The following is a 27,859-nucleotide window of genomic DNA, read 5'->3' as shown; positions in this document are numbered from 1 at the left end:
GCTCAGAGCCACAAACCCTTCCTCCTCTGGGCTCTTTCATGCCACGGCCCCTCCCCGAGAGCAAACACACGTGGCTGACGTGGGGAGAGGACTGCGCCCTGCGTGGCCCAGGAGCCGGGCGCAGGGCCAAGGCTTCCTGCTACATAAGCCCCAGCGCCCTCAGGGGAGCGAGCACCGGGCCCCACTCCCGCCTCGCCGCCCGCCCACCGCCGTGCCAGCCCCTAGGATGGGCGCCCCGAGTGGGTGCCGAGCGCCAGTGTGGGCCCTCGCGGCCCTGCTCTTGGTGCAGAAGGCAGGTAAGGTGGAAGCCCCTCACTCCACCTCTGCAGTGGGGGTGGCCTCCACAGACCACCCGCCTGAGTTTCTCCTGCCCGTGATGGACGTGGGCCCCCCTTGGGGCCCTGCGTCGCATCCCGGACACCCAGCCCCTGGGTGCTCAGCCTGTGCTGGGAGAAGTTGGGTCCCCTGGGGCAACCGAGGGTCTTGGCCTCGGTTGGGACGGAGCAGGCACTGGGTGAGGAGCCTAGGCTGGGGGTCTCTCTGGTCCCCGAGAGGCAGCCACAGCAGGGTGGGCAGGGACAGCACAGTCGCCCGGCCAGCCGGGGGCTGCACCTTCTGCTCTAGGCCCTCTGAGGCCGGCCTGGGGGAACAGCCATCAGGGCGGCTCTGAAACGCCTCCCTGGAGTAAGGCTGGAATGGGGCAGACAGCGATGGGCCCCACCCAGGAGCAGGGACCATCTGAACACACTCTGTTCCTGGGGCCACACCTGCCCCGCGGCCTTTCTCACCCGCCTACCTCGCCCGCCGCCCCGCTGGCCAGCGGCACCCCGCGGCCCGGGGAAGCACCTTGAGCCCTGACGCTTACTGTCAACACGCAAGGTGCTGTCCCTGGGCTGCCGCCCACACCCGGGGAGCTGGCCTGCAGCCCGGGCCTTCAGAGGCCACCCACAGTCCGCTCCTGCAGGCCCTCCAGGCGCCTCACCTGAGCTGAGTTCTGGGCAGGTGGGGCCAGCCTGAGGCTCCCTTTACCTGTGAAAGTGAGGGGATGAAGCGGGAGGGTTGTCTCCCAAAACCCCTGCCCCAGGCCCCCTTTCTCAGGGGAGTGAGCAGGGCTCGTGGGGGCTTTCCCCTAGCAGCTCCTGGCTGGGGGTCCCTGCACTGAGGCAGTTCCCGTGGAAACAGGGCCCTTCGGGAGAAGAGACCCTGCCCGCCTGAAACCCCGTGGTTTCTCGACCGTGGGGTGGGGCCGACAGCTGCGGAGCAGCTGTGCTTCTGGGAACTGCAGGCAAGCAGGGCCCTGGGGAGGGGAGACAAACGCGGCTGGCCCCGTGGTTTCCAAGTGTCGGCGTCCCGGCTGGAAAAGTCGAAGAGAGCAGAGCCCGCTGTGACCGCTACAGAGATGGGCACAGCACCCATCGCCGGCCCCACCAGGGACACGGGCACCTCTGGGGCTTCACCTCCCGCTCCCCACGAAGCACAGGCTTGGGCCGAGCGTGGAGATACGCCCCCACTGCAGACATGAGGAAAGAATTCTGAGACCATGTGAACGGGGGCACCCCAGGCTTAGCCTGGTGGAGAGGGGCCTGGAGAGGCGCTCAGGCCTGTCCACTGAGGCAGCGGGACACTGGAGAGGTGCGCCTGGTGGATGAGGCCCTGCCAGGAGGTGGGGGGCACACAGGTGGCCTCTGGGGACCGTGCCAGCACCAGGGCCTCCAGGCCTCCCGCGTGCCTTGGAGGGTGATTCTAGGCGGAGCTGCTGTGTCTTGGGTTTCTGCTAAGTCACTCTGGGGATCCTCCCCAACTGTGTGCGTCTTTGTCCCCAACAAAGTGAGCCTTTGTCCTTTTCCGAGGGCCGTGTGGGAAGGGGTCGAACATTCTCCCTGGGGTGGCCTGGGTCAACGAGACCAACAGTGTCAACAATTTCAGTCCCCTGCTCTGAGCCACAGTGAGATGGGGTGTAGATGGGGAGGGTGGGGTCAGCTCCCCACGGGACCTGCCATCCCGACAGCAGGGTCCACGTGGCTGCCATCCTGCGGGCCACGGACACCCCTGAGCCACTGAGGGAGGGGTGGCCAACGTCTGGCTGCTCATGGCCTCCCACTCCCTTTTCCCGCAGAGACCTGGCACAGCCTGGAGCAGAGCGTAGACAGAGCCGAGCCTGTCGTGTACAGCCCGCGGGTGCACGGGGGTATGGCCCAGGCTGGGGGAGGAAGGGCCCTGGGAGCCGAGCAGGGGTGGGGGGCAGACCCCTTCGCATGTCAGCTACACAGGGACCACCCCTGGATTCCACGGGAGGGGACAGTGGACGGGGCCAAAGAACACAAAGGCACAGAGCAAAGAGGCTCAAATGCTCACACGCGCTCACGCACGTGATCACACACGTTCACACCCACACGCTTGTGCTTGTGTTTGCCCATCACTCTCTCTCACATGTGCACACTCACACATTCAGGAACACACTCATACAGGGCCCCAGTCACACGTATGCACACCACATACACAATCAGGGTAACACGGACCTGGGAAGGGCTGTGTCAAGGGTGGACAGGAAGGGTCCCAGAGGGGACAGCGTTAGCCCTGGGGCTCCCTGGGCAGGGTCAGGGCTGGCCTGCAGCTCCCTGCGGCACCAGGGTGGCCAGTGAGGAGGACAGGGGTCTGGGGAAGGGGTGTCCCGGCTGGTCCTTGCCTGGCCGCATCCCTGGTGTGACCGGGCCCTCACTCCGCAGCCCAGCGCGTGGCCTTCCTCATACCCATCGCCGTCTTCCCCACCATGAGCTGTAAGTGGACGCCAGGGCAGGGGTGCTCACAGCCCGGGGGGGTAAAGCTGGCATGGGGGGGGGCAGCCAGCAGCTGGACGGCTCTGAGCATGGCTGGGAGCCTTCTCGGTGGGTAGCTCTCCTGGTGGCTGACCCCAGGTGCTGTGGCAGGGGGCAGGGCCGTTGGGGTCTCGGGAAGAATTAGGAACAGGGGGAGCGAGGAGGGGCGCAGGGGCTCCCCGCCCCCAACCCGGGGGCTTCGTCCCAGGGAAGGCTGCCCTCTCCTGACCCTGCGCTCCCCGCAGCCCTGAATGCGGCGCACAGTGGGCGGGTGTGCAGCACCTGGGGCGACTCCCACTACAAGACCTTCGACGGCCACCTCTTCCGCTTCCCCGGCCTGTGCAACTACGTCTTCTCCGCGCACTGCGGGGCCGCTTACGAGGACTTCAACATCCAGCTCCGCCGTGGCCTCGTGGGCTCCAGGCCCATCATCGCCCACATCGTCCTCAGGACGCAGGGGCTGGTGCTGGAGATCGCCAACGGCTCTGTCCTCATCGACGGGCGGCGGTGAGCCCAGCTCCGGGGCGCAGAGGGGCCTGGGCTCCGGGCGGCTCGGGGCGGGGCGGGCGCCGGACCTGAGGGGGATCGGAACTCTCTGCCCCAGGGAGGAGCTGCCCTACAGCCGCCCCGGCCTCCTGGTGGAGGGGAGTCACGTGGACGTGAAGATCAGCCTCCGGCTGGGGCTGACCTTCCTGTGGAACAGAGAAGACAGTGCCCTGGTGAGGGTGCCACCCATGCCTTCCCCTCCCGGCTTGGGGAGCTCCGCAGGGGCGGGGTCGGAGGGGGCTGGGGCCCTGCCAGGCCAGCAGAGGCTGGAGCTGCCCCTCCCCTGCCCCCAGCTGGAGCTGGACCCCAAGTATGCCAACAAGACATGTGGCCTGTGCGGGGACTTCAACGGGCTCCCAACCGTCAGCGAGTTCCACACCCACAGTGAGTGCGCTGCACACAGCAGTCCGCCTCGGGCCAGACCGGCCCCGGAGGCCGGGGGGTGCAGGCTGAGGGCCTCGTGCTGGGCAGTGGACAGGGGACAAGTCGGGGGGTGGCAATACTCAATCCGGCGATGCCCCGGGGGATGCTTCGGGGGCCCTGTGCACGGGCAGGGAGCCCCTCGGTGCCCCCTGCATGGAGTGCCTCCTCTCTGCAGACACTAGGCTGACCCCGCTACAGTTTGGGAACCTGCAGAAGCTGGATGGGCCCACAGAGCAGTGCCAGGACCCCCTGCCCTCCCCGGCTGACAACTGCACTGATGAAGTGAGTGCCTCTCCAGGGGCCCTGCCTGCCTGACGCCCCTGCAAGCACAGACCATGCCCCACATAGTCCCACCGAGAGTGGGGCACTCAGCAAGCCTGGGGCAGAAGCCTTCCCGATGAGCGGGGAGGATCCCACCTTAAGAAGTGGACTTGAACTCCAGGATCCCCGAAACCACCAGAACCCACAAGCTTAAATAAGGACGCGGAGCCGGTCGGGGCGGGGGCTGAAGGCCACTGGCTGAGCACGGAGGACACCTCTGCCTCCCCCTCCTCCGAGCTGCCTCCAAGGGCGAGGTCTGCTCCTTTTCTGGGTGCTCACACAATGGGCAGGTGTGTCCTGGAGCCCTGGCGGGGTGTGGGGAGTCCAGGGCTGTGGTCACTCCTCAGAGCCAAGCAGAGCTCTGAACCCAGCAGTGGTGAGTTCATGGTGGTTGAGGAGAAGGATGGGTGGACGGCTGGCTGGCTGGCTGGAGGGACGGGTGGATGGATATATGGATGGACAGAGGGATGGAAGGGTAGATGGTGAATAGATGGTCGGATGAGTCGGTGGATGGATGGAGGGACGGAACCTCAAGGAGAGGAGGGGGCTTCCTGGCCTGGGTAAAGCCTGCAGGGCTGGGGTCCCCACAACATCCCGCATGGAGGGCAGAGGGTGCCCAGTCTCTGTCTCCCCAGGAGGGCCTCTGCCGCGGGACCCTGCTGGGCCCGGCTTTCGCTCAGTGCAACAGGCTGCTGGATGTCGAGCTGTACGTGGCCGCCTGCACCCAGGACCTGTGCCGCTGCCCTGCCTGCCCCTGCGCCACCTTTGCCGAGTACTCCCGCCAGTGCGCCCATGCCGGGGGGCAGCCGCAGAACTGGAGGGGCCCCGACCTCTGCCGTGAGTGTCCCCCTGCACTGGGGGCCAGCCCCGGGCCCTGCACCCACACTGGGTCTCTGGGGAGAGCGTGAGGGAAGTGACCCTGCGCAGGACACCTGGCTTCTGGCTGGGGGTCCAGGACAGGTGGAGCCACCCTGGGAGCAAGAGGATGGGCAGTGGGGCAGAGGGGAGTGTGCGAGGCTGCTGCCTTGGAGGGCCCAGAGGGGCACCTGGCCTGGGCACCGCCAGCTTGCTCACCCCCAGGACCCAGGTGGGTGCAGGGGGGCTGTCCCTGCAAACACTGGGCCCCGCGCTCTCCTCACCGCCCGCCTCACCCAGAAGACTGCTAGATGGTACGAGAGGCGCTCATTTTGGGGACCGTCGGTGACACATGGAATGCAGCAGCAGAGGTGGGCCCGCCACCCACATGGCTTCCTGGGGCTAAGTGCTGCCTCCTCCCTGCAGCCCAGATGTGCCCCCTGAACATGCAGCACCAGGAGTGCGGCTCGCCCTGCATGGACACCTGCTCCAACCCCGAGCACTCCCAGCATTGCGAGGACCACTGCGTCGACGGCTGCTTCTGCCCCCCAGGCAGGTTCTCCGGGCTCTCGGGGACTGTCCACAACCTGGGCCTTTGCCCTCATCCCTGGGGCTGCCTCTGGTCACTGTCTTTCCACCTCCCCACCCCAACCTCAGCTGACTGGCTCGTGTCCCCCCCACCGCTCCCCAGGCACCGTGCTGGATGATGTCACCCACACAGGCTGCCTGCCCCTGCAGCAGTGCCCCTGCACCCACAGCGGCCACACCTATGCCCCGGGGGACTCCTACACCACCAGCTGCAGCTCCTGGTAGCTCCCCTGCCGGCCCTGCCTGAGGGGTGGGGACGCCCGGGGTGGGGTTTGCACCCTCACCACGACCTCTGTCCCGACCTCCCCTACCCAGCACCTGCTCCGGGGGACTATGGCAGTGCCAGAAGCTCCCGTGCCCGGGCACCTGCTCTGTCCAGGGCGGGTCGCACATCTCCACCTACGACGAGAAACTCTATGACATCCACGGGGACTGCAGCTACGTCCTGACCAAGGTGAGCCCCTCCAGGGACCCTGCGTCCCTGGCCCAGGGAGGGCCCCCGCATGGCCATCAGAGCCGTGAAGCCCCCTGGGTCCATTCCGAGAGGGAGGCCCCAGGGCTCACATTCATGGGGGACCGAGGGACTCTCAGGCTCCGAGACGGCTGCCAGAGGCAACCGCAGGTACCAGCGCCAGCCCACCCTACCCGCCCACACTCGGCCCTCCCTGCCTGGGTTGGGGGCTGGCCGACCCCAGTACATAGGCGGGCTCTGCCTTGTTCAGAAATGTGCGGACAACACCCTCACGGTGCTGGCTGAGCTGCGGAGATGTGGCCTGACCGACAATGAGAACTGCCTCAAAACGGTGACGCTGAGCATGCACGGAGGGGACACGGTGAGTGTCCCAGGCTGGGGGGACCGGGGGGGAGACAGGCCCCAGGGGCAGCAGCCATCCCTGGGGTGGGGGAGGCTGGCCCCTGCCAGTGCTCCCTCAGTGGGCCGGCAGGCTCTTCCCCACGCTGACCACAGCCCCACCTCCTCCCACTAGGCCATCCGGATCCAGGCCAACGGTGCTGTGTTCATGAACTCCATCTACACCCAGCTGCCTGTGTCAGCGGGTACGTGGCTCCTGCCGCCTGGGGCCAGCCGGGTCCCTCGCTAGTTCCTTGCTAGCTCAGAAGGTTCCAGAACATCCACTCCCAGGGCTGGTTTCTCACCTGCAAGGTGGGGATGTCAGGGGCCTCCCCTGGGGCCCTGTGGGGACCCTGTATGGAGCACGCTTGGTGCCCAGCCTCTCGGCGGCGTAAGTGGTCGTGGCCCCAGGAGCACATGCGAGCTTCCGCATGGCTCCCAGGCCCCGGAGGGGTGGCGGGGGTCCACCGGGCGCCCTTCAGCAGTGGCCATCCCAGGAGCCCGCTGCTAAGGCCAGGCGGTCAGCGTGGCCGGGCTCTGACTGCGCCCTCCCCCACCCCACCCGCAGGCAACGTTACCATCTTCAGACCCTCGTCCTTCTTCATCCTGGTGCAGACGGGCCTCGGGCTGCAGGCGCAGGTGCAGCTGGTGCCCCTCATGCAGGTGTTCCTCAGGCTGGACCCCTCCTACCACGGCCAGATGTGCGGTGAGGCTCAGTGGAGGGTGTGGGAGGAGCAGTGGGGGCGGGGCAGGGGGTGGGCAATCGGGCAGGAGAAGGGGACCCCCGCCCCACACCAGTCGCCACGGAGGGGGCGGTGGGCTGGGAGGATGGAGAGCAGGCTGCCCTCGCTCAGCGGGCTTCGCAGGGCGCTCCCTCCCCATGCCCCAGGGCTCAGCTGCAGGCACTTCAGCAACTGGTCCTGAGACGGGGCTCGCCCACCTTGCGGTGGTGCCTGTAGGACCTGCGGGGCCGGGGCACTCAGGCTGGGCTGGGTGGGCCACTGATGCCCACCCCCCACCTCCCACCCCCAGGCCTGTGTGGGAACTTCAACCAGAACCAGGCGGACGACTTCCGGACCATCAGCGGCGTGGTGGAGGGCACAGCCGCCGCCTTCGCCAACACCTGGAAGACCCAGGCCGCCTGCCGCAACGTCAAGAACAGCTTCGAGGACCCCTGCTCCCTCAGCGTGGACAACGGTACCCTGCCCTGGGGGCCCTTGGGTCTCCATGGGGCCAGGCCTGGGGGTTGCCCTTCTGTGCAGGAGGCTCTGCGCAGCTGGGGCCGGGGGTGAGCAGGAAGGGCGCAGGGGGCCCGACGGGCTGTGAGCCCGTCTCGAGGAAGGTGTCCTGCTGCCGGCCAGCCCCAAGCTCCAGTTCAGTTTCCCGGGCGGAGGGGCCCCCGCAGACCTGTGTGGGCCAAGCAGAGGCTAGGTGGGTGGGCAGGCGCAGAGGGGGACATGTGGGAAGGAAGCCAGTGACCCTGAGCTGTGCCTGGTGACAGCCACCCCCCAACCCCCGCAGAGAACTATGCCCGGCACTGGTGCTCCCTGCTGACCAGCCCTGCCGGGGCCTTCTCACCCTGCCACGCCATCGTCAACCCTGCGCCCTTCCACTCGGTGAGAGCCCTGGCCCGCCCCCAGAGTGGGGTGGGGTGCTGGGGGCAGCATCTGCCCCTGGAGCTGCCCCCCAGGCCCCCCTCAGGCTCCTGCTCTCAGGCACCGCCCACACCTCCGTGGCCAGTGGGTCCCACTCTAGGCCTGCTCTGGGGTCTTCGCATGGTCCCTGCTGGTGTGTTCCTTGCCTGGGTGACCTGTAACGAAGGACCACAGACTGGGGCTGAAAGCTGGAGCCATCTACCCTGCCCCCTACCCCAGTCCTGGAGATGAGATTTAAAATCTAGGTCCTGGCAGGATGTCCTAGAGGATCCTTCCTGTCTCTCCAGCTTCTGGGGCCGTGAGGCTGCCTCTCGCCAGCCTCTGCCGCGTCTTCACGTGGCCTCCAGGTTTGCCTGGGTCCCAATTCTTTCTCACAGGGACACCAGGCCCACCCTAGTGACCCCTCTTGACTTCATCACCCCTGCAAATGCCCCATTTCCAGCAGGGCCACCGCCACAGGCCCCGGGGTCACGATATGGACACGTCTTTTGGGGCGACAGAACGTCACCCGCTGCAGTTGGCTCACAGGTCACTTTTCTGGGAGCCAGAGCCCTAAAGCGCACCCGACCCCAGCCCCCAGGGGCTGGGTCCACAGGTGGAGACGCAGGCCCACCTCAGCCCATTTTGAGGGTGACACACCCTCCTGTCGGCCCCTCCCCACCCTGGCCACGCCCCACATGCAGCACAGCTCGTGACGGGCCTAGGATTCAAGCTGGACCCCGTCCTGGTCCTGCGGAGACCCCTCTCCTTGGCCCCATCCTCAGCCCCTCCCGACCCCTCAGAGCAGTGTGTCCCTTCCGTGGCTCCACGTCAAGCTCGGGGCTGCCCTACGGGAGGCCCCGCCCACCTGCTTGCTGGCCCAGGCCAGGGCACCCAGAAGGATGGACGGGGAGAGAAAGGCCGCTGGGGGGCTGGGCTCCCTGACGTCCCGACCCCCTGACATCCCCGCAGAACTGCATGTTCGACACGTGCAACTGTGAGAAGAGTGAGGACTGCATGTGCGCCGCCCTTTCCTCCTACGTGCGGGCCTGCGCCGCCAAGGGCGTGCTGCTGAGCGGCTGGCGGGACGGCGCGTGCAGTAAGTGTGCCCTGAGTGTGCCCAGGCGGGGGCGGGGGTTCTGGAGACCCGGGGCAGCACCTCACCTCTGTGTCTGTCCTCAGTGAGAAACTTGTGCCTCCCCTTCTTGTCCAACAAGAGCCGCGTGCTCTTATGACCCGGGTTCCAGAGGGGAATCGAGGCCTGGGCCACTCCAGCCCCAGCTTGGACGTGGTAAGGCGAGGCCGATGGGCTGCCCGGCCACTGACCTGCGTGTTGCCCGCCTGCCCCTAGCCAGGTACGCAAGCAGCTGCCCCAAGTCCCAGAACTACTCCTACGTGGTGGAGAGCTGCCAGCCCACCTGCCGCTCCCTGAGCCAGGTCGACGTCACCTGCGACGTGGCCTTCGTGCCTGTGGACGGCTGCACCTGCCCCTCGGGCACCTTCCTGGACGACGCCGGTGCCTGCGTGCCTGCCAAGGACTGTCCCTGCTACTCCCGCGACTCCGTGGTGGCTCCTGGGGAGGTCCTGCATGACAACGGTGTGGCGTGGTAAGGGCCCCTCCCCATGCCACCTCCTCCCCGACATCATGTCCCCCACCCCGCCGGCGCCACACGGAAACATCTCTGTCTGGGGCCCATGGGTGGGGCACAGTGTATGCCCATGGGGTGAGCCGCACTCACTCTGGGCCTGGGCTGGGCGCATGCCTGCCCTGGCCCCCCCCATCTACTCCCACTCCCCATCGCTGCCCTCCCCTGTGACAAGGCCCAGGGACTAAGCACGGCGGAGGCTGGAGTGGGGCCTGGGGGGCAGGGGGCAGCTGCCCAGCCCTGTCGTCTCCCTCCCCTCATAGCTTGTGCGCCGACGGCAAGCTGAGCTGCCTGGGGTACGAGGAGCAGAGCACAGGTACACCTCCCCATTGGCCTCCCCAAGCGACAGAAGGGCGGGGCTCCCGCGGGTGGCCGGCCCCTCCCACCGAGCCCTCCCTCCGCAGGGTGTGTGGCCCCCATGGTGTTCCTGGACTGCCGCAACGCCTCTGCCGGCTCGCCCGGGGCCGAGTGTCTCCGCAGCTGTCACTCGCTGGACGTGGACTGCGTGAGTCGAGGGGAGGGCAATGGGGCTGTGCTGCCCCCAGGCCTAGGCGTCTGCCAGCCCAGGGCGGGCAGCGGCCCCTCCCCTCGGGGTCCCTGAGCAGCCACGGGAGGGACCGAGCCACTGACGGGCGCCCACCTGTCCACAGTTCAGCTCTCACTGCGTGTCTGGCTGCGTCTGCCCCCCGGGGCTGGTGTCGGACGGGAGTGGGGGCTGCGTGGCCCAGGAGGACTGCCCCTGCCTGCACAACGAGGTCGTCTACAAGCCTGGGGAGACCATCCGCGTCGACTGCAACACCTGGTGGGTGGGGGCTGCAGAAGGGAGGGCGTGGGCAGAGGCTACGGGGCGGCAGCCCCAGCTGGTCTGGGCAGCGCGCCGTGCCTGCGGCTGGGGCTGGGCAGGAGCTGGGACCTTGATGGCCCCGGGTGGTCGGTTCGTCCTGGGGAAGGTGCTCCCAGAGGGGCTTCAAGACGCCAGGGCCGGTCAAAGCAGCCGCCAGGACCACAGACCCTGCACCCCGGGCACCAAGGGCTGGGGAAGCCTGGAGTCAGGACCACAACTAGGGAGTGGGGTGCCAGACCCCGAGCGCCGAGCTCGCAGCCTCATTTACGCCCTTGAGAAGGGGGAGGGGCATCGCCCATGACCCCACTTTATAGAAGAGGGGCTGGGTTCCCGTCCTTGTCATGGGCATGACAGGGCTCAGCCGTAGCTGCCCGGTGGGTGGGCTCCCTTCCTGGCCCGCTGAGCGGGGCATCGCCTCCCCTCGCCTCGCAGCACGTGCAGAAGCCGCAGGTGGGAGTGCACCCGCCAGCCCTGCCTGGGTACCTGCGTGGCCTACGGAGACGGCCACTTTATCACCTTCGACGGCGAGCGCTACAGCTTCCAAGGCAGCTGCGAGTACTTGCTGGCCCAGGTACGGCCCCTCGCCCACCCCGCCGCCGGCACACGCTCTCTGGGGCCGCGACCCACGCCCCCACCTCCTCTCCCGTCCCAGGACTACTGTGGGGGCAATGGCACGGCCAACGGGACCTTCCGCATCATCACCGAGAACGTCCCCTGTGGGACCACAGGTGTCACCTGCTCCAAGGCCATCAAGCTGTTCCTGGAGGTGAGGGGGCCTGGGAGCCTCTCCCTCCCTCTGCAGCTGAGGGCCCCATCCTATTGGAGCCTCCAGCTGCATCTGTGTCTTGGGGCCACTGTAACAGAGGACCACAGCTTGGGACTTAAAACTGGAGAAATTCATTCTCTTCCAGCCCTGGGGCCAGAGATCTGAATTCAGTGTCACTGGACTGAAAGCAAAATGTCACAGGGCCAGGTTCCTTCCAGAGGCTCCGGGTGGGGAGGGGTCCTTCCTGCCTCGTCCAGCCTCTGGGGGCTCCAGGCGGGCGCTCCTGGGCTGTGGCCGCGTCACCCCCGTCTCTGCTCCGTCTTCACACGGCCCCCTCCTCGGTGAACTCTCTTCTCTGACAGGGACACCTGTCATGGGATCTGGGCCCTAAATTCAGGGTGCTCCCTCCTCGAGATCCTTCACTTAATCACACGTGCAAAGACCCTTTTTCCAAATCAGGGCACATTCAGGGATTCCGGAGTTAGAGCGTGGACATGTCTTTTGGGGAGAACACCGCTCAGCCCACCACACCTGGGGATGCCCACTTCAGCGTTCACAGCAAAGAGAGCAGAGCTGCTGGCTGGGGGCTGTTGCCTCCTTCCCAAAGGCAACATGGGGGGGGCGGGCTGCGGCAGGGCCATGGGGCCGATGTCCCCCTCTGCTTGCCTGTGGCCCCCGACCTTCCGCACCGCCTCTGCTGGCTCCCAGCCTCTCACCTCAAGTTTGTGGGTGGTGTCAGGAGCCCAGCTCTTTCCTAACACTAGCCCATGCCTTTGGCCCCTGAGCACCCTGGGGCCCCCATCCTGGGCATGGGGTGGGGAAGGGGTGCTGGCCACTCAGCTCCCTGCAGCTGCTGCCTCCCCCGTGCCCCTCTGCAGAACTATGAGCTGGTCCTCCACGAGGGTACCTACAAGGTGCTGCAGAGGGCGCCAGGTGGGCACCAGCCCTTCAAGATCCGTTACATGGGCCTCTACCTGGCCATCGAGACCCGCAGCGGCATGATCCTGTCCTGGGACCGGAAGACAAGTGTGTTCATCAGGCTGAACCAGGATTACAAGGTGGGGGGCGGACAGAGCTCTCACCCCTAGACCTAGGCCTTCGGGGTCCCCCTGGCAGTTGGGTGTCTGCTGAGGGCTGGGGGAGGCCATGCACAGGGCAGGTCCCCAAAGGGGCGTGTGAAGACCAGACCTACCGGTGGGCGCGAAGCGCTCTTGTTTGCCTGGTCTCTGCACTCAGCCGCTCCACGCCAGCTGGGCTGAGGTCTCCAGGGGGGCAGGTGCCTGTGCCTCTGGTGGCCACCCACCTGCCGGCATACCTTCCTGTCCACCTGCCCCCTGCCTGTCCCCCCGCTGACCTGTCTCCCTTCCTGTGCACCTGCCCACCTCCCTTCCTGCCCATTGCAGGACTGCCTGTGCACCTCATCTTCCTGAAAGTTCACTGGGGGAACCAGGTACCCTGCAGTCACCCCTTCTGGGCCAGGCTCTGTGCTCGGGCCACCTGTATAGCCCCCATGCCCCCATCTCTGCGTCCACAGGGGAGGGTCTGCGGGCTGTGCGGGAACTTTGATGACAACGCCCTCAACGACCTCACCACGCGGAGCCAGTCCGTGGTGGGTGACGTGCTGGAGTTTGGCAACAGCTGGAAGTTCTCCCCGTCCTGCCCGGACGCCCAGGACCCCGAGGACCCCTGCACGGCCAACCCGCACCGCAAGTCCTGGGCCCAGAAGCAGTGCAGCATCATCAGCGGGGACGCCTTCAGCGCCTGCCGTTCTCAGGTGAAGCAGGAGGGGGAGGGGCCTGGCTGGGGAATGGCGGGGGCTGCCCCCTCCTCTCCTGGCAGGACCTGGGTTTGGCCCTGTTTTTACCCTAACCGTTACACATGATCAGCTCCTCCCACTAGGCAGGCGCCCATATCCCCAGTCCTGCAGAGAGCCCCCCACTGCTTTCCCTGACCACACTAAGCCATTTCCCCAGAAACGGGCTGTGAGCCACACAGTGTCACCAGTGTCACCCCCTCGCCTCCCTTCTTCCCACCTCCCCCATTTACCAGCCCCCAGCACTAATGGAAGCCTCAGGGGGCCCTCCAGCCCAGCCGGGCCTCATGGGAGCAGAAGACAGTGATGTCCTTGGACACTCTTCCCCAAAGCCCTTCCTGTTACCTAACAAGGACTGCAGTGCCCACCTGTGAGCAGGGTCTCATGACCTGGGACCCGCATAGGGATGAGGAGGGCGGCTTGGCAGGAAGTCTGCAGCTGACGCTGGTGGTCACGTGAGGCCCCAGGTGTCCTGCCCTTTGGCTCAGAAAGTCCTTTGTGAACCTGACATAGTGGTCCCTTCCCCAGATGGTGTCATCCACGGTGGCAAACTCAAGACATGGGTGCCCTGGGCTCTGTCGCCTGGGAGGGATGGGGCGTCCCCTCACCCTGAGGAGACAGCACCTCATTTGTCAGGACAGAGTCACAACAGGGTCACGGGGAGGGCTGGCTTGCAGTTGCATGAGGCGTCAAACGGGTGAGGGACCAGGGGCAGGTGCCCAGGTGGGCACGTCTCCAGTGGCAGGTGAGGTCGAAGTGCAAACAGGGAGCCGGCTGCCCCTGACACGGGGGCTGGCCCTTCTCACTGAGCCCCCCCCGCCTGCCACCCCCAGGTCGACTCCACCAGGTACTACGAGGCCTGCGTGAGCGACGCCTGCGCCTGTGACTCTGGGGGCGACTGCGAGTGCTTCTGCACGGCCGTGGCCGCCTACGCCCGGGCCTGCCACGAAGCGGGCGTGTGCGTGTCCTGGCGGACCCCGGACATCTGCCGTGAGTCAGGCTCTGTCCGTGGTGGCGGGAGGAGGTGCAGCCACACCTGCTCTGGGGCCTGATGGGCACGTATGCACGCACACGGACATCAGACACACATGTGATACACACGTGTGCACGTGTCCCCGTGCGTAGAAATCAGACAGGTCACCCCTTAGTTGGGGACAGTTCTGAGTGCAGAGCTGAGAAATGAAACTGGAATTCGGGGGGTGGGCTCTGGAGCCCACTCGACTCTGGGATGAACCCAGGGATGAGACCCGGGCAGGCGCCCACGAGCCTCTCTTCCCCACCCAGCCTTGTTCTGTGACTACTACAACCCGCACGGGGAGTGTGAGTGGCACTACGAGCCTTGTGGGGCCCCCTGCCTGAGGACCTGCCGGAACCCCAGTGGGCAGTGCTCCATGGACCTGCCGGGCCTGGAAGGTGAGGCGCAGGCTGCTCCGGGGAATCACACCTTGCCACCCCAGGACAGAGTACAGGCAAGGGGGAGAGGGGCTCCTGCCTCGCGCATACCCACCTGGAGACCCGCAGGCAGAGGCGGGCTGCCGGCGGGGCAGCACTGGCCACCTGGCCTGAGAAGGCGTCTTCTCCTCGCCCTGTGCCCGCACCAGGCTGCTACCCGAAGTGCCCGCCCAGCAAGCCATTCTTCAGCGAGGACGAGATGAAGTGCGTGGCCCAGTGCGCCTGCTACGCCGAGGATGGAAGCCACTACGATGTGGGCGTGAGGGTCCCCACTGCGGAGAACTGCCAGAGCTGGTGAGGAAGCTGGGGTGGGGGCGTAGTCTGGGCGGGGTGGGGCGGGGCCTGGGTGGGTGGGGCGGGGCCTGGGTGGGTGGGGCGGGGTCTGCCTGGGTTGGGGCGGGGTCTGGGTGGGGGGTCTGGGCGGGGTGGGGCGGGGCCTGGGTGGGTGGGGCGGGGCCTGGGTGGGTGGGGCGGGGTCTGCCTGGGTTGGGGCGGGGTCTGGGTGGGGGGGTCTGGGCGGGGTGGGGCGGGGCCTGGGTGGGTGGGGCGGGGTCTGCCTGGGTTGGGGCGGGGTCTGGGTGGTGGTGGGGTCTGGGCGGGGTGGGGCGGGGCCGGGAAGGCAGGGCTACTGGCCTGGGCCCCAGTGGCCTTTTCTTCTTCTCCCAGTGTCTGCACCTTCCGAGGCCTCCAGTGCACACACAGCCTGGCGGGTAAGGAGGGCCCTGTTTGTTTGGGGGCTGGGAGCTGGGGGCTCCGAGTGAACCCTGAACCTGTCCATCTCCAGACTGCAAGTGCACCTACCAGAACACGACCTACAACTACGGGGACGTCATCTACAACACGACTGACGGGCTGGGCGCCTGCTTGATTGCTGTCTGTGGAGACAATGGGACGATCACCCGGGAAGCCGTGAGGTGTCTTGGAACCCCGTCCACGACACCCTTCACCTTCACCAGCATCACCTCCACCCCCACCCCCATCACCACCACCAGCATCACCTCCACATTCACCCCCGCCTCCACCCCCTCCACCACTACCCCCACCAGCATCACCTCCACCTCCACCCCCACCCCCACGAGCATCACCACCACCAGCATCACCTCCACCCCCACCCCCATCACCACCACCAGCATCACCTCCACATTCACCCCCGCCTCCACCCCCTCCACCACTACCCCCACCAGCATCACCTCCACCTCCACCCCCACCCCCACGAGCATCACCACCACCAGCATCACCTCCACATCCACCCCCACCACCAGCATCACCCCCAGCATCTCCACCACCCCCAGCCCCACTCCCACCACCAGCATCACCACCACACCCACTCCCAACCCTACCCCGATCACCACCACCAGCATCACCTCCACATTCACCCCCACCCCCTCCACCACCACCCACATACCCACCACCACCCCTAGCCCCACCCCCACCTCCACCCCCACCCCCACCCCCACAAGCATCACCACCACCAGCATCACCTCCACATCCACCCCCACCACCAGCATCACCCCCAGCATCTCCACCAGCCCCAGTCCCACCCCCACCACCAGCATCACCACCACACCCACTCCCAACCCTACCCCCATCACCACCACCAGCATAACCTCCACATTCACCCCCACCCCCTCCACCACCACCCACATACCCACCACCACCCCTAGCCCCACCCCCACCTCCACCCCCACCCCCACCTCCACCCCCACCCCCACAAGCATCACCACCACCAGCATCACCTCCACATCCACCTCCACCACCAGCATCACCCCCAGCATCTCCACCACACCCACTCCCAACCCTACCCCCATCACCACCACCAGCATAACCTCCACATTCACCCCGACCCCCTCCACCACCACCCACATACCCACCACCACCCCTAGACACACCCGCACCTCCACCCCCATCCCCATGAGCATCACCACCGCCACCATCACCTCCACATCCACCCCCACCACCAGCATCACCCCCAGCATCTCCACCACCCATAGCCCCACCTCCACCACTGGCATCATCACCACACCCAACCTCACCTCCACCCCTACCTCCACCTCCATTCCCTCCACCATCCACACTCCCACCATCAGCATCACCCCCACCCCCACCCCCATCATCACCACCAGCATCACCACCACTCGAGCCCCCACCCCCACCTCCACCCCCATCAGCTTCACCTCCACACACCCCCCCACCTCTACCACCACCACCACCATCACTGCCACCCCTACCCCTAGCCACAGTCAGGGCACAACCAGCTGTCAACCCAAGTGTCAGTGGACAGAATGGTTCGATGTGGACTTCCCAACCTCGGGGATCCCAGGTGGAGACATGGAGACCTATGAAAATATTAGGGCTGCGGGCGGCAAGATGTGCAGGGAGCCAAAGAAGATCGAGTGCCGGGCGGAGAGATTCCCCGAGGTGAGCCTGGACCAGCTCGGGCAGGTGGTAACCTGCAGCCTGCAGGCCGGGCTGGTCTGCTGGAATGACGACCAGACGGCGCCGTTCAACACTTGCTTCAACTACAACATCCGCCTGCTCTGCTGTGACGACATCCGGCACTGCCCCAGCACGGCCACCCCTGGCCTCAGCTCAACTCCCAGCCCCACCCACAGCAGCACCGCCACCTGGGGCTCCAGACTGACACTGTCACCACCATCAACCTCAGCCACCACCGAGACCCAGACCACCTCCCTCAGGACCTCACTCACGACCACCTGGCCGGCTTCGACCCATGCGCCCTCCACAGCCCAAAGTCACACCAGCTCGGGCTCCTCCATGGCCACTTCCACGGCCACAGTGACCGAGACCTCCTCCCTCCTGACCCCCAGCCCCACGCCGACCCCCGGGTCCACAGCCTGTCAGACGGACTGCACCTGGACGGAGTGGCTGGACCACAGCTACCCGATGCCAGGAGCCTCCGGCGGGGACTTCGAGACCTATGCTAACATCCGGGCGGCCGGTGGGGCCGTCTGCGAGCAGCCTGTGGCCATCGAGTGTCGGGCCGAGATGCAGCCGGACGTCAGCGTGGAGCAGCTGGGCCAGGTGGTGCAGTGCACACTGCAAGAGGGCCTGGTGTGCCGGAACCAGGACCAGAGCGGCCAGTTCAAGATGTGCTTCAACTACCAGATCCGTGTGCGCTGTTGTGACTACAGCCATTGTACCGGCCCTACTGTCACCAAGGCCACCACGCTGGCCTCCACAGCCTCCGCCCCCAGCAGCAGCATAAGCAAGGGGTCATCGACGGCGACTCCACCCTGGACCACGGCCACCTCCCAGACGCACGTCTCCTCTCCTGCGACCACCGAGAGGGTCTCTACCACCACCACTGAGTCAAGACCTTCCTCCACGGGCACCACCAAGAGGGTCTCCACCCCCACCACTGAGTCAAGTCTCTCCTCCACGGGGACCACCGAGGGGGTCTCCACCCCCACCACTGAGACCCATCCCTCCTCCACGGGGACCACCCAGAGGGTCTCCACTCCCACCACTGAGACCCGTCCCTCCTCCACGGTGACCACCGAGAGGGTCTCCACCCCCACCACTGAGACAAGTCCCTCCTCCACGGTGACCACCGAGAGGGTCTCCACACCCACCACTGAGACAAGTCCCTCCTCCACAGGGACCACCCAGAGGGTCTCCACCCTTACCACGGAGACCTCCAAAATTTACATGACCTCTGGACCCCTGACAACCAAGACCCCCTCCACAGTGACCCTGTCATCTCCCCCACCCTCGGCCACCACACAGACCCAACCCATCTCCCTCAGGACCTCACTCACGACCACCTGGCCGGCTTCGACCCATGCGCCCTCCACAGCCCAAAGTCACACCAGCTCGGGCTCCTCCATGGCCACTTCCACGGCCACAGTGACCGAGACCTCCTCCCTCCTGACCCCCAGCCCCACACCGACCCCCGGGTCCACAGCCTGTCAGACGGACTGCACCTGGACGGAGTGGCTGGACCACAGCTACCCGATGCCAGGAGCCTCCGGCGGGGACTTCGAGACCTATGCTAACATCCGGGCGGCCGGTGGGGCCGTCTGCGAGCAGCCTGTGGCCATCGAGTGTCGGGCCGAGATGCAGCCGGACGTCAGCGTGGAGCAGCTGGGCCAGGTGGTGCAGTGCACACTGCAAGAGGGCCTGGTGTGCCGGAACCAGGACCAGAGCGGCCAGTTCAAGATGTGCTTCAACTACCAGATCCGTGTGCGCTGTTGTGACTACAGCCATTGTACCGGCCCTACTGTCACCAAGGCCACCACGCTGGCCTCCACAGCCTCCGCCCCCAGCAGCAGCATAAGCAAGGGGTCATCGACGGCGACTCCACCCTGGACCACGGCCACCTCCCAGACGCACGTCTCCTCTCCTGCGACCACCGAGAGGGTCTCTACCACCACCACTGAGTCAAGACCTTCCTCCACAGGCACCACCAAGAGGGTCTCCACCCCCACCACTGAGTCAAGTCTCTCCTCCACGGGGACCACTGAGGGGGTCTCCACCCCCACCACTGAGACCCATCCCTCCTCCACGGGGACCACCCAGAGGGTCTCCACTCCCACCACTGAGACCCGTCCCTCCTCCACGGTGACCACCGAGAGGGTCTCCACCCCCACCACTGAGACAAGTCCCTCCTCCACGGTGACCACCGAGAGGGTCTCCACCCCCACCACTGAGACCCGTCCCTCCTCCACGGGGACCACTGAGAGAATCTCTGCCCCTAGTCCCTCTACCTCTCTGGGGTCTTCCCCCATGACTACCAGGCTAGTCTTGCCCATCATCTCTTCCACAGGCCCCTTACTGACCACCCCCCAGTCCCCACGTAGTGCACCCTCCTCGTCCCCATGGACCCCTGGCAGCCTGCCGTCCTCCACAGCGCCCTCTGCCCATCCCAGCCCCACCACGTCCTGCCGCTGTAGCGCCTTTGGACAGCTTTTTCTACCAGGTGAGGGGGAAGCCTGCTCCGTCTCGGCCGACCTCCAGCCTGAATGCTGGACTCCCAAAGGCGGGTGGTGCCGGCGTGTCCGGGCCCTGGGCCCGTGCCGGGCGTCCTCCTGCCCCTCCCCCCTGCTGACTGGAGCGTCTGCATCTTCACAGGGGATGTCATGTACAACAAGACGGACGCAGCGGGTTGCCACTTCTTAGCCATTTGCAACCAGCGCTGTGACATCGACCGCATCCCAGGCACTTGCCCCACCTCCTCACTCCCAGAGACCTCAGCCTCTGCTCTCCCATCCTCCTCGCCTCCTGGCTGCGATCTGGCTGTCCCTCCCCGACAGGTGTTGCCTCTCACCTCCTCCCTGGGCTGCCTGGACCTTTTGTGTGCATGGTGCTGGGGTGCGCATCAGAGGCACGGCCCTGCCCGGGGCTGCTGGTGGCTCCATCAGGGCGCAGCCCCAGCCCCTCAGTAACCACTCCACGGGTAGCTCTGGCTGGAGCAAGTCACACAGGGCCTGGGCCGGGTCAGCACCAGGGCGGCCAGGATGCTGTGGGGGACCTGAGGCTGGGGCAGGGGCAGCGAGGGACAGTCCCGCCAGCCCACCGGTGAGCGCTGTACCGTTTTCCCCCCAGGTGAACGAGTCCTGGATCCTCGAGAACTGCACGGTGGCCTGGTGCCTGGGCAACAACCGCATCGTTCTGCTGGGGCCAAAGCCCGTGGCCCCCATCACCTGCGTGAATGGGCACCTGCCGGTGGAAGTGCAGAGCCCGGAGGAGCCCTGTGACTACCACCACGAGTGCGAGTGTGAGAGCCACGTGCTGTTGGGGGGAGGGCCCCGATTTCCAGATGCGTGCCCCGCCCCCCCCATCAGGCTTTCCTGTTTGAAGAGGACCTGGGGAGAGTGAGGAGTGGAGACAGGGAGCTCGGAGGCGACCCTATAGTGAGAGGTCCTCAGCAACCTCCACTGCAGAGTTGCAATCAGGACTCTGGGCGGGGCAGTGCTGCAGGGGCCCCTGGGTGTCAGTGTCCTGGGGTGGCTCAAGCCAAGGGCCACACACTTCGTGGCTCAAGGCAGCAGAAGGCGATTGTCCCCAGTGCCAGAGCCCAGAAGTCTGAGGTCAAGGTGTCAGCAGGGCCAAGCTCCCTCCGAGGCTCTAAAGGAGGGTCCTGCCTGCCCTTCCGGCTTCCAGGGCCCCAGGAGGCTCTGGCTTGTGGCCACGTCCCTCGGGTCTCCGTCCCCTTCTTCTCTCTGTCTCTCTGTCTCTCATCAGGATCCCTGTCGTTGGATTTAGGGCCCCCCTCGTAATCCAGACTGACCTCATCTTGAGATCCTTAACTTAGTTACAGCCGCAAAGAGCTTTTTCCCCAAAAAGGTCATGTTCGCAGGCTCCGGGTGGAGCCGTCTTCGGGGCCCCCATCCAACCTGCTGCCCCTGTTTCATAGAGGACGTGACTGAGGCCCAGAGGCTCGAGGGACTCCCCCGTGTCACAGCTGTGGGTGGCACTGGCTGAAGGCCCTTCCGTGCCCCGCAGGCTCCTGCAGCGGCTGGGGGAACACCCACTATGAGACCTTCGACGGCACCTCCTACTCGTTCCGGGACAAGTGCACCTACGTCCTGGTGCGGGAGATCAGCCCACGCCACGGGAACCTCAGCATCCATCTGCACAACCGCTACTGCGGGGTTGCCGCCAGCTGCCCCCGCGCCCTCAGCGTCCACTACGCGTCCATGGAGGTCATCCTCACCACCGCCACAGGCGCCGACGGGCAGCAGGAAAGCCTGGTGGGTGCTGGCAGCTGAGCGGGCGCCGGCCGGTCCTGACTGGGTTAGGGAAGGCGGGCGGCAGGCAGAGGCCCGGGGGCCCTGGTGTGTGCAGCACCTTTCCCCGCCCAGAGGGCAGCTCCGAGGGGCCACGGGGAGGGCAGAGGGCACTCTGAGACCTGGGGCCTGAGCTCAGTGACTCTGGGGCAGGGAAGGCCCCGGGGGTGCTGTGGCCAAGAGCACCCAGGACCCAAACACACCAACTAGGACCCCAGGCCCCAAGGGGGACATCTGTGATTTGGGGCCTGGATGCCAAGGAGGGAGCCCCAGTGCCCTAGAGGCAAAGCCCCAAGGCAGGCCTGCTGCCCTTCAGCCCCAGTTACGGGTCCCCGGTTATGTCCCTAGATCCTGTTCGACCACACACGGGTGAGCCAGGGCTTCAGCAAGAACGGCGTGGCCGTGACCCAGTCGGGGGCCACCGAGATGGGCATTGCCATTCCCACCATTGGCGTGAGCGTCACCTTCAATGGGCGGGTCTTCCAGGTCCGGCTGTCCTACAGCCGCTTCAGCCACAACACTGAGGGCCAGTGCGGTGAGCAGGGGCACGCCGGACACCTGCTGGGCGAGCGAGGGGTGGGCACCACTGCTGCGGGGCACACGCCACTCCTCCCCGGGCGTCCTGGCCACCCCGGCCTTCCCGCCCCCAAGAGGCCCTCCCTCCCCCGCCGCCTGCCCCAGGCCACAGCTGCCACAGGAAACTTCCATAACGGAGTGGCCGCCAGGGAGGATGGGGGGACAAGGAGGGGAAAGCGGGCTCGTCTGCGCCCCGCCCTCCTGCGCCCTGGCAGTGAGCCCCCTGCCCCGCACCCCCAGGCACCTGCACCAACAGCCGCGAGGATGACTGCCGCCGGCCGGACGGCACCACGGCCCCCAGCTGCCAGGACATGGCCTGGACCTGGCTGGTCCCCGAGAGCGGCGAGGAGGGCTGCCTGGCGCCCACCGGCCAGCCTCTGCCCACCACACCCACCTCCATCCCGTGCCCCGAGGCCCCCACCTGCGAGCTGATTCTTGGCCAGTGAGTCCTCTGCACGGGCTTGGTGGTCCTGGGGCAGCCCCCTCGCTGAGGCCTCTGCTCCGGCCCCTGACCAGCCCCGCCCGCAGGATCTTCGCCGAGTGCCACCGCCTCATCCCACCTGGCCTGTTCTTCAGCACCTGCATCAGCGACAGCTGCGGTGGGGACACCTGCCAGAGCCTGGAGGCCTACGCAGCGCTCTGCCGCGCCCGGGGCGTGTGTCCCGACTGGCGCAATGCCACCCGCGGGCTGTGCGGTGAGTGGAGCGCTGCTTGCAGCGGGGGCTCTGGCCTCCTCGGCCCACCTGACATCCATCTGTGTGCCCCCAGACCTCGCCTGCCCGCCCACCAAGGTGTATAAACCATGTGGCCCAGTGTACCCCCAGTCCTGCGACTTCAGGTGAGCGTGGCAGAAGGCGTGGATGGTGGGGACAGCGGGCCTCCCAGGCCTGCCTGGAGGGTCTCAGGGAGCCAGGAGAGGACCCACAACAGATCTGGGACCCCCAGCCTGAATCTCGAGGCACCATTCCCCAACGCTGACCTCCGGCCCCTAACCCCAGGGGCAACCCAGCACTCCACCATGCTCACTGCCCTCCTCCTCAGACTGCCCTCCTGACCTTGTAGGAGCCAAGGCCCAGCCAGCAGAGGGCTGGTGGAGGGCTGCTTCTGTCCTGACGGCCAGATCCTGTTCAGCCCACACAAGGACATCTGTGTGCCCGAGTGCCGTAAGCACCGCCCTGCAGAGGGATAGCGGGGGGACCCCAGGGCGGGCAGATCCTGGCCTGGGTGCTGGGACATCCTGGCCGTGCTCCCACCCAGTCCAACTTGTGGCACCATGATGTGGCCGTGAGTCCTGCTAAGCCGCCTTGTCCGTGACACCCCTCAAGGTCTCTGGGGGGGGTTCTGTCCCCAGCAGCAAGAAGAGGCCTCGGTTAAGGCCAGGTCTGCGAGGACATGTCCTTGTGGCCTGTGACCTCTGCCAGCTGGGCCCCAACCCCAGCACTCCCAGTGACCCCCTTTCTCTCATTCTCTCCCAGCCTGCGTGGGACCAGACAGGTCTCCCAAATTCGTGAGTGTTCTGCCCCCAGCTGCCTGACTCCTGGCTTGAGCAGAAGAAGGGAGGGAGGGAGGGAGGGAGGGTCCCATCTCAGAGAGGCCAGCTCTGCCCGGGGTGGGGGGCATCCCAGTGTGAGCCGCTTCCCTGTCACACGGCCACTCCAGAGGTGGGGAGGCCGAGAGGTGACCCAACGTACTGAGCGCTGGGGCCTGGCCTGCTGCTGGATGCGGCCTGAGAGGCCGGGGCTGCAGCCGGGAGCCCCAGGGGACCTGACTGATCTGTTCCAGCCTGGAGAGCGATGGGTCAGCAACTGCCAGGACTGCGTGTGTGACGAGGGCTCCGTGTCAGTGCAGTGTGTCCCCGTGCAGTGCAAGACCTGGGGCCAGGCCGTGGAATGCGGCCGGGCCGGCTTCGTGGCCATCACCAGGCCCCAGGCTGACAACCCGTGCTGCCCAGAGACTCTCTGCGGTGAGCCCTGCACCTCGGGGGCCAGGGAGACAGTAGAGGAGGGTCTGCAGGGCAGAGGAGGGGCACGGGTCCGAGCCAGACCGCAGCTGGACTGCTAGGTATAGAGGCCTCTGGGTCCTTCATTTTTCCACCTAAAAATGAGGCTGGCAACTTCTGGTCTGCTCCAGTACCACCCAGGGACTTGGGGAGGACCAGCGAGGTGACAAAGTGTGGGGGCCCAGAAGGGCCACAGAGAGCTGTCAGCTCCTGTGGGGACTGCCTCTGTCCTTCAACTTGGGAACCAGGACAGCCAGAGGAGGGCGGGCAGGGGCACCCAGGCAGCCCTGCAACTCTCCCGCAGTCTGCAACGCGAGCAGGTGCCCCCAGAGCCCGCCCCACTGCGGGCCGGGAGAGGAGCTGGTCCGCACACGGGAGAAGGACGACTGCTGCCCCACGTTCATCTGCCGTGAGTCTCTGGGGCGGGGCTGGGGGGTCGGAGCACTTCTTCCCTCTGCCCGGGCAGGACCTCAGCCCTCCCTTCCCTTCCAGGGCCTCAGCTGTGTGACTACAACGGCACCGTCTACGGGGTGAGGCTCAGCCGCCAGGCGGCCGGGGCGCGGCGGGGGCGGGCCGGGCGGGCACAGCCCGGGCGCGCCGCCGGCCCAGCCTCGTCTCCCCGTGCTTCGGGCTCTCCCCGCGAGAGCGCTTGGCGGGACCGCGCCCTCCCACCGCCCGCTGCCGGCCCAGGCCTGTGCTCCGCCAGGGGGCACGTCCCTAAGTCCACGTGAAGAAGAAAGGAACGGCTCTGCGGGCCTCACCAGACACGGGGACGGCCCTCAGTGCCCCCCTAACCCTGTCCACTGTAGGTCGGAGCAGCCGTCCCATCGCCCACTTCCTGCCAGAAATGCACCTGCCTGCTCAGGGACACCCAGGGTCCGACTGTGCAGTGTGAAGATGTCACCTGCAACAGCACCTGCCCGCAGGTGAGGCCGCCCCCCTGGGCAGACCCAGGGTCCCCGGGCAGCCCCCAGTCACCAGCACCTGGGCTCCAGGAGAGCTCTCCAGCTCAGCCTTCACCGGGGTCTGGTTTTTTCCCAAAGGGAGAGAGTGAAGCAGGAGGATGGTGGAGGGGTCCCAGGTGCCGGGCAGCACCTGTAGGCTGCTGCAGGCAGGCTCCAGGAGGGCAGAGAGAGAGGTGCTCGAGGCAGGGGTGAGGCTGGGCAGGGACAGTAGGCGGGCAGCTTCTGCTCCTGTAGCATTTGGCAAGGACACGGCCTCACCGAGGAAAGGGGCTTTGAGGGAGGCTCAGGGCCCCTGGGGTGTAGGCGGGAGCAGGAGGGCGGAGGAGCTAGGCTAGGGGTGTGGGATGTGACCACCCCTCTGTCCCCCAGGGCTTCAAGCACTCGAGGGTAGATGGGCAGTGCTGCGGGGAGTGCGTGCAGACAGCTTGCTTCACACCCGATGGCCAGCTGGTCCAGGTAAGGGGGGCTCAGTCTCAGGCTCCCCTCTCCCTCCAGAGACCCTCTCCTCCAGCTCCTCTCTGCCCACCAGATAATCCTCAACCTGGCCCCTCCTCTCCCCCTGATTTCAGCCCAACGAGACCTGGGTCAACAGCCTCGTGGACAACTGCACGGAGTACCACTGCCAGGCCACGAACGGGCCCCCTTTGCTGACCCCGACACCTGTCGCTTGCCAGGACGTGTCCACCTGCAGGGTGTGTCGGCCTGGCCTGCTCCCCGCCCTGGAGACCCCGCCCTGGAGGCCACGCCCGCCATCAGAAGGCCCCGCCCACTACCCGAGGCCCCGCCCACCCAGCCCGCCCTCTGACCCCCTCCCTCTGTCCGCAGGGCGTCCTCAAGAAAACCGGTTGCTGCTACTCCTGTGAGGAAGTGGGTAAGTTGAGGCCCACCCTCCTGGCCCCCAGCGCCACCCAGTCTCCGTCCACCGACCCCTCCAGGAGCTGCCCAGCCCCAGAGCCCCACTCTGAGCGGGGGGGGGGGGGGGGGCGAGGTGGGGGGGCGCGGGTCGGGGTCCTCAGAGACCCGCCTCCACCACCTTTCCTCTGCCCAGACTCCTGCCAGGTCCAAGTCGGCGCGATGGTCCTGCAGCACGGGGGCTGCGTCACCCAGGCCGCCGTCACGGTCTCCTTCTGCGAGGGTTTCTGCCCCGGAGGGTCCAGGTGAGTGGCCGGCGCCCTCTCCGCGTCCCTGCTGCCCCCGGTCCCCACCACCACCACCCACCCCGGGCAACAAGGGGTCACCAGCCAGTGCCCCACAGGGCCCTGTCCCTGGCCAGACGCCGTGGGCTGGGGCTGGAGGGCCCAGCGTCTGCAGGAAGGAGGAAGGGCCACGGCTCCCCCGAGCACCTCCATCTGCACAAAGCCTGGGGCCTCCCCTGACCCCCCAGAGCCAGGCCCAGGAGAGCTGGGCTGGGCCACGTGGGCCAGGGCACCACGGCTATGGACCAGAGGGTCAGTGACCACACACGGGACGGCTGGAATCAGGGCCTTCTAGGAACCAGACTGCCAGTGCAGAGCTGCAGGCAGAGCCCCACCCCCGCACGCCCAGGCTGCAGCCGGATGTCAACGGGCAGGCCAGAGAGCTGAGCGCTCTTGGCCAGAAGGGGCAGGCTGGAGGGCCCGGGGCAGGCTCCCAGAGGAGGGGTCTGCCAGGGCAGCAAGTGTGAGGAGCTTGTTTGGGGAAGAGAAGGGTCCTGGCTCAGGGAGGCCAGGGCTCAAAGTGACCCAGAGTGCCACCCAGGCCAGCACAGAGAAGCCGTGTGTGCTCAGACAGCCACAGTCCACCCTCTCCAGACCCCAGGGAGACCAGGAGCCGGGTGGTCCGGGCGCCCGGGCTGGCCGGGCCAGGTTCCGAGGGCCACGTCTGCAGGTACTCCCTGAGGGCCCAGGCCTCACAGTGCCAGTGCACCTGCTGCCAGGAAACCAGGACTCACCAGGAGGTGGTGACCATGCAGTGTCCCAACGGGACGGCCATCCAGCACACCTACACCCACGTGGACGAGTGCAGCTGCGTCCCATCCTGTGGGACACAGGACAGCACCCACACCACCGTCTGACGCATTCTGCCCCCGCCCCACACGCCCTCCGCACCTGGAGACAGAGCGTGCACCTCCCAACCACCAAGACCTCGGGAGCCCTGCCCACCTTACACCTGCCCCAGGTGAAACCTGGGCCCTGGAGGGTGACGGCGCAGTGAGGCTGTGCTTGAGAAGGGCCCCAGGCGGGGGCCTTGCCCTCAGAGCCTCCCCCTGCCTGTTTTGGCCCCCTACCTGGCCACGAGGGCCCGCCTCGGATCCGAAACACAAGCACCCACTCCGCCCAGGCTCCCCCGCTTCCTGGTGTCAGATGGCTGCCCTGGAGACCGTTGCACACCCGCCATTCCCACCGCGGGCCTGTGTGCCCCGCTGCCCCTCCGAGCCGGTGGAGCAGACTCCCTCTGGCTGCCTCCTGCGGCTGACCACAGACAAGCCTGTGCCTGCAAGGCTGGCCGCCCCCAGGGAGCTGCGCCTGGCAGGCTGGCTGCCTGGCCTGTGTCTGCCCAAGGGGCGGGCCGGGGAGGGGTTGGCACCCCACAGCACCCCCACCCCCACTCACCCCGCTCGTCTTGCAAATAAATGCTGAGCATCTCGCGCACGTCCTCGTCTTGGTGTCTCTCCCTCTGCTGTGGGCCAGGCTGTCCAGAGCCCCACAGGCCGTACCGCGCCCAGGGCTCTCGCTGGACCTGCCAGGAGGGCAGGTGTGGCAGGGGGCAGGGAGGCCCCCAGGATCAGTCTTGCGGAGTCAGGGGTCTTCCAGGGGCTCGAAAACACCCTATTATTTCAAACAAGTGAGGTTTATAAGGAAGCTGGACAAGCCGTGGGGGGTGGGGCACGGGAAGGCGACGCAGTGGGCGTTGGTGCAGGAAGCAGCTGCCCCGCTGTGCTCGGACCCCGAGGGAGGAGCCTGGTGTGGGGTGGGGGGAGGGCAGATGGTAAACACGCGAACCAGGACCACCTCTGGCCTCACTGTGCGGTTAGGAC

At 66.8% G+C, this 27,859-nt stretch overlaps 1 protein-coding gene across 1 annotated transcript; it reads left to right on the top strand.

Moving 5' to 3' along the window:
- The first annotated feature begins 179 nt into the window (after positions 1-179).
- LOC116279186 (mucin-5B-like) lies at positions 180-27,468 on the top strand. The gene is made up of 50 exons (XM_072970739.1): positions 180-296; positions 2,117-2,188; positions 2,727-2,777; positions 3,062-3,323; positions 3,421-3,535; positions 3,656-3,746; positions 3,961-4,067; positions 4,742-4,943; positions 5,388-5,513; positions 5,653-5,770; positions 5,865-6,003; positions 6,272-6,382; positions 6,536-6,605; positions 6,968-7,105; positions 7,432-7,596; positions 7,921-8,015; positions 9,006-9,132; positions 9,385-9,640; positions 9,943-9,995; positions 10,084-10,184; positions 10,330-10,481; positions 10,956-11,094; positions 11,176-11,289; positions 12,168-12,347; positions 12,824-13,063; positions 13,936-14,092; positions 14,387-14,515; positions 14,704-14,848; positions 15,221-15,264; positions 15,339-15,599; positions 15,685-15,706; positions 16,315-19,493; positions 19,646-19,827; positions 20,120-20,291; positions 21,020-21,267; positions 21,652-21,838; positions 22,120-22,321; positions 22,408-22,574; positions 22,648-22,717; positions 22,942-23,042; positions 23,355-23,386; positions 23,662-23,842; positions 24,183-24,287; positions 24,371-24,408; positions 24,688-24,804; positions 25,213-25,299; positions 25,413-25,535; positions 25,669-25,714; positions 25,892-26,000; positions 26,710-27,468. The coding sequence occupies exons 1-50, from the start codon at positions 227-229 to the stop codon at positions 26,894-26,896; spliced, it is 9,585 nt and encodes a 3,194-aa protein (XP_072826840.1). The 5' UTR covers positions 180-226; the 3' UTR covers positions 26,897-27,468.
- Positions 27,469-27,859: the final 391 nt, after the last annotated feature.

The sequence above is a fragment of the Vicugna pacos genome, chromosome 10 (assembly GCF_048564905.1).
Source record: "Vicugna pacos chromosome 10, VicPac4, whole genome shotgun sequence".
Classification (NCBI taxonomy): Eukaryota; Metazoa; Chordata; class Mammalia; order Artiodactyla; family Camelidae; genus Vicugna; species Vicugna pacos.
Note: the sequence above shows the minus strand (reverse complement) of the source record. Positions and strands in the feature narration are given on the sequence as shown.

Excerpts from the sequence above, each read along its gene's own strand:
- LOC116279186 (XM_072970739.1), top strand. The coding sequence starts at position 227 with ATGGGCGCCCCGAGTGGGTGCCGAGCGCCAGTGTGGGCCCTCGCGGCC. Across the intron at positions 13,064-13,935 it reads TCAGCGCCTGCCGTTCTCAG|GTCGACTCCACCAGGTACTA; the intron begins GTGAAGCAGGAG and ends TGCCACCCCCAG. Across the intron at positions 21,839-22,119 it reads CAACACTGAGGGCCAGTGCG|GCACCTGCACCAACAGCCGC; the intron begins GTGAGCAGGGGC and ends CCGCACCCCCAG.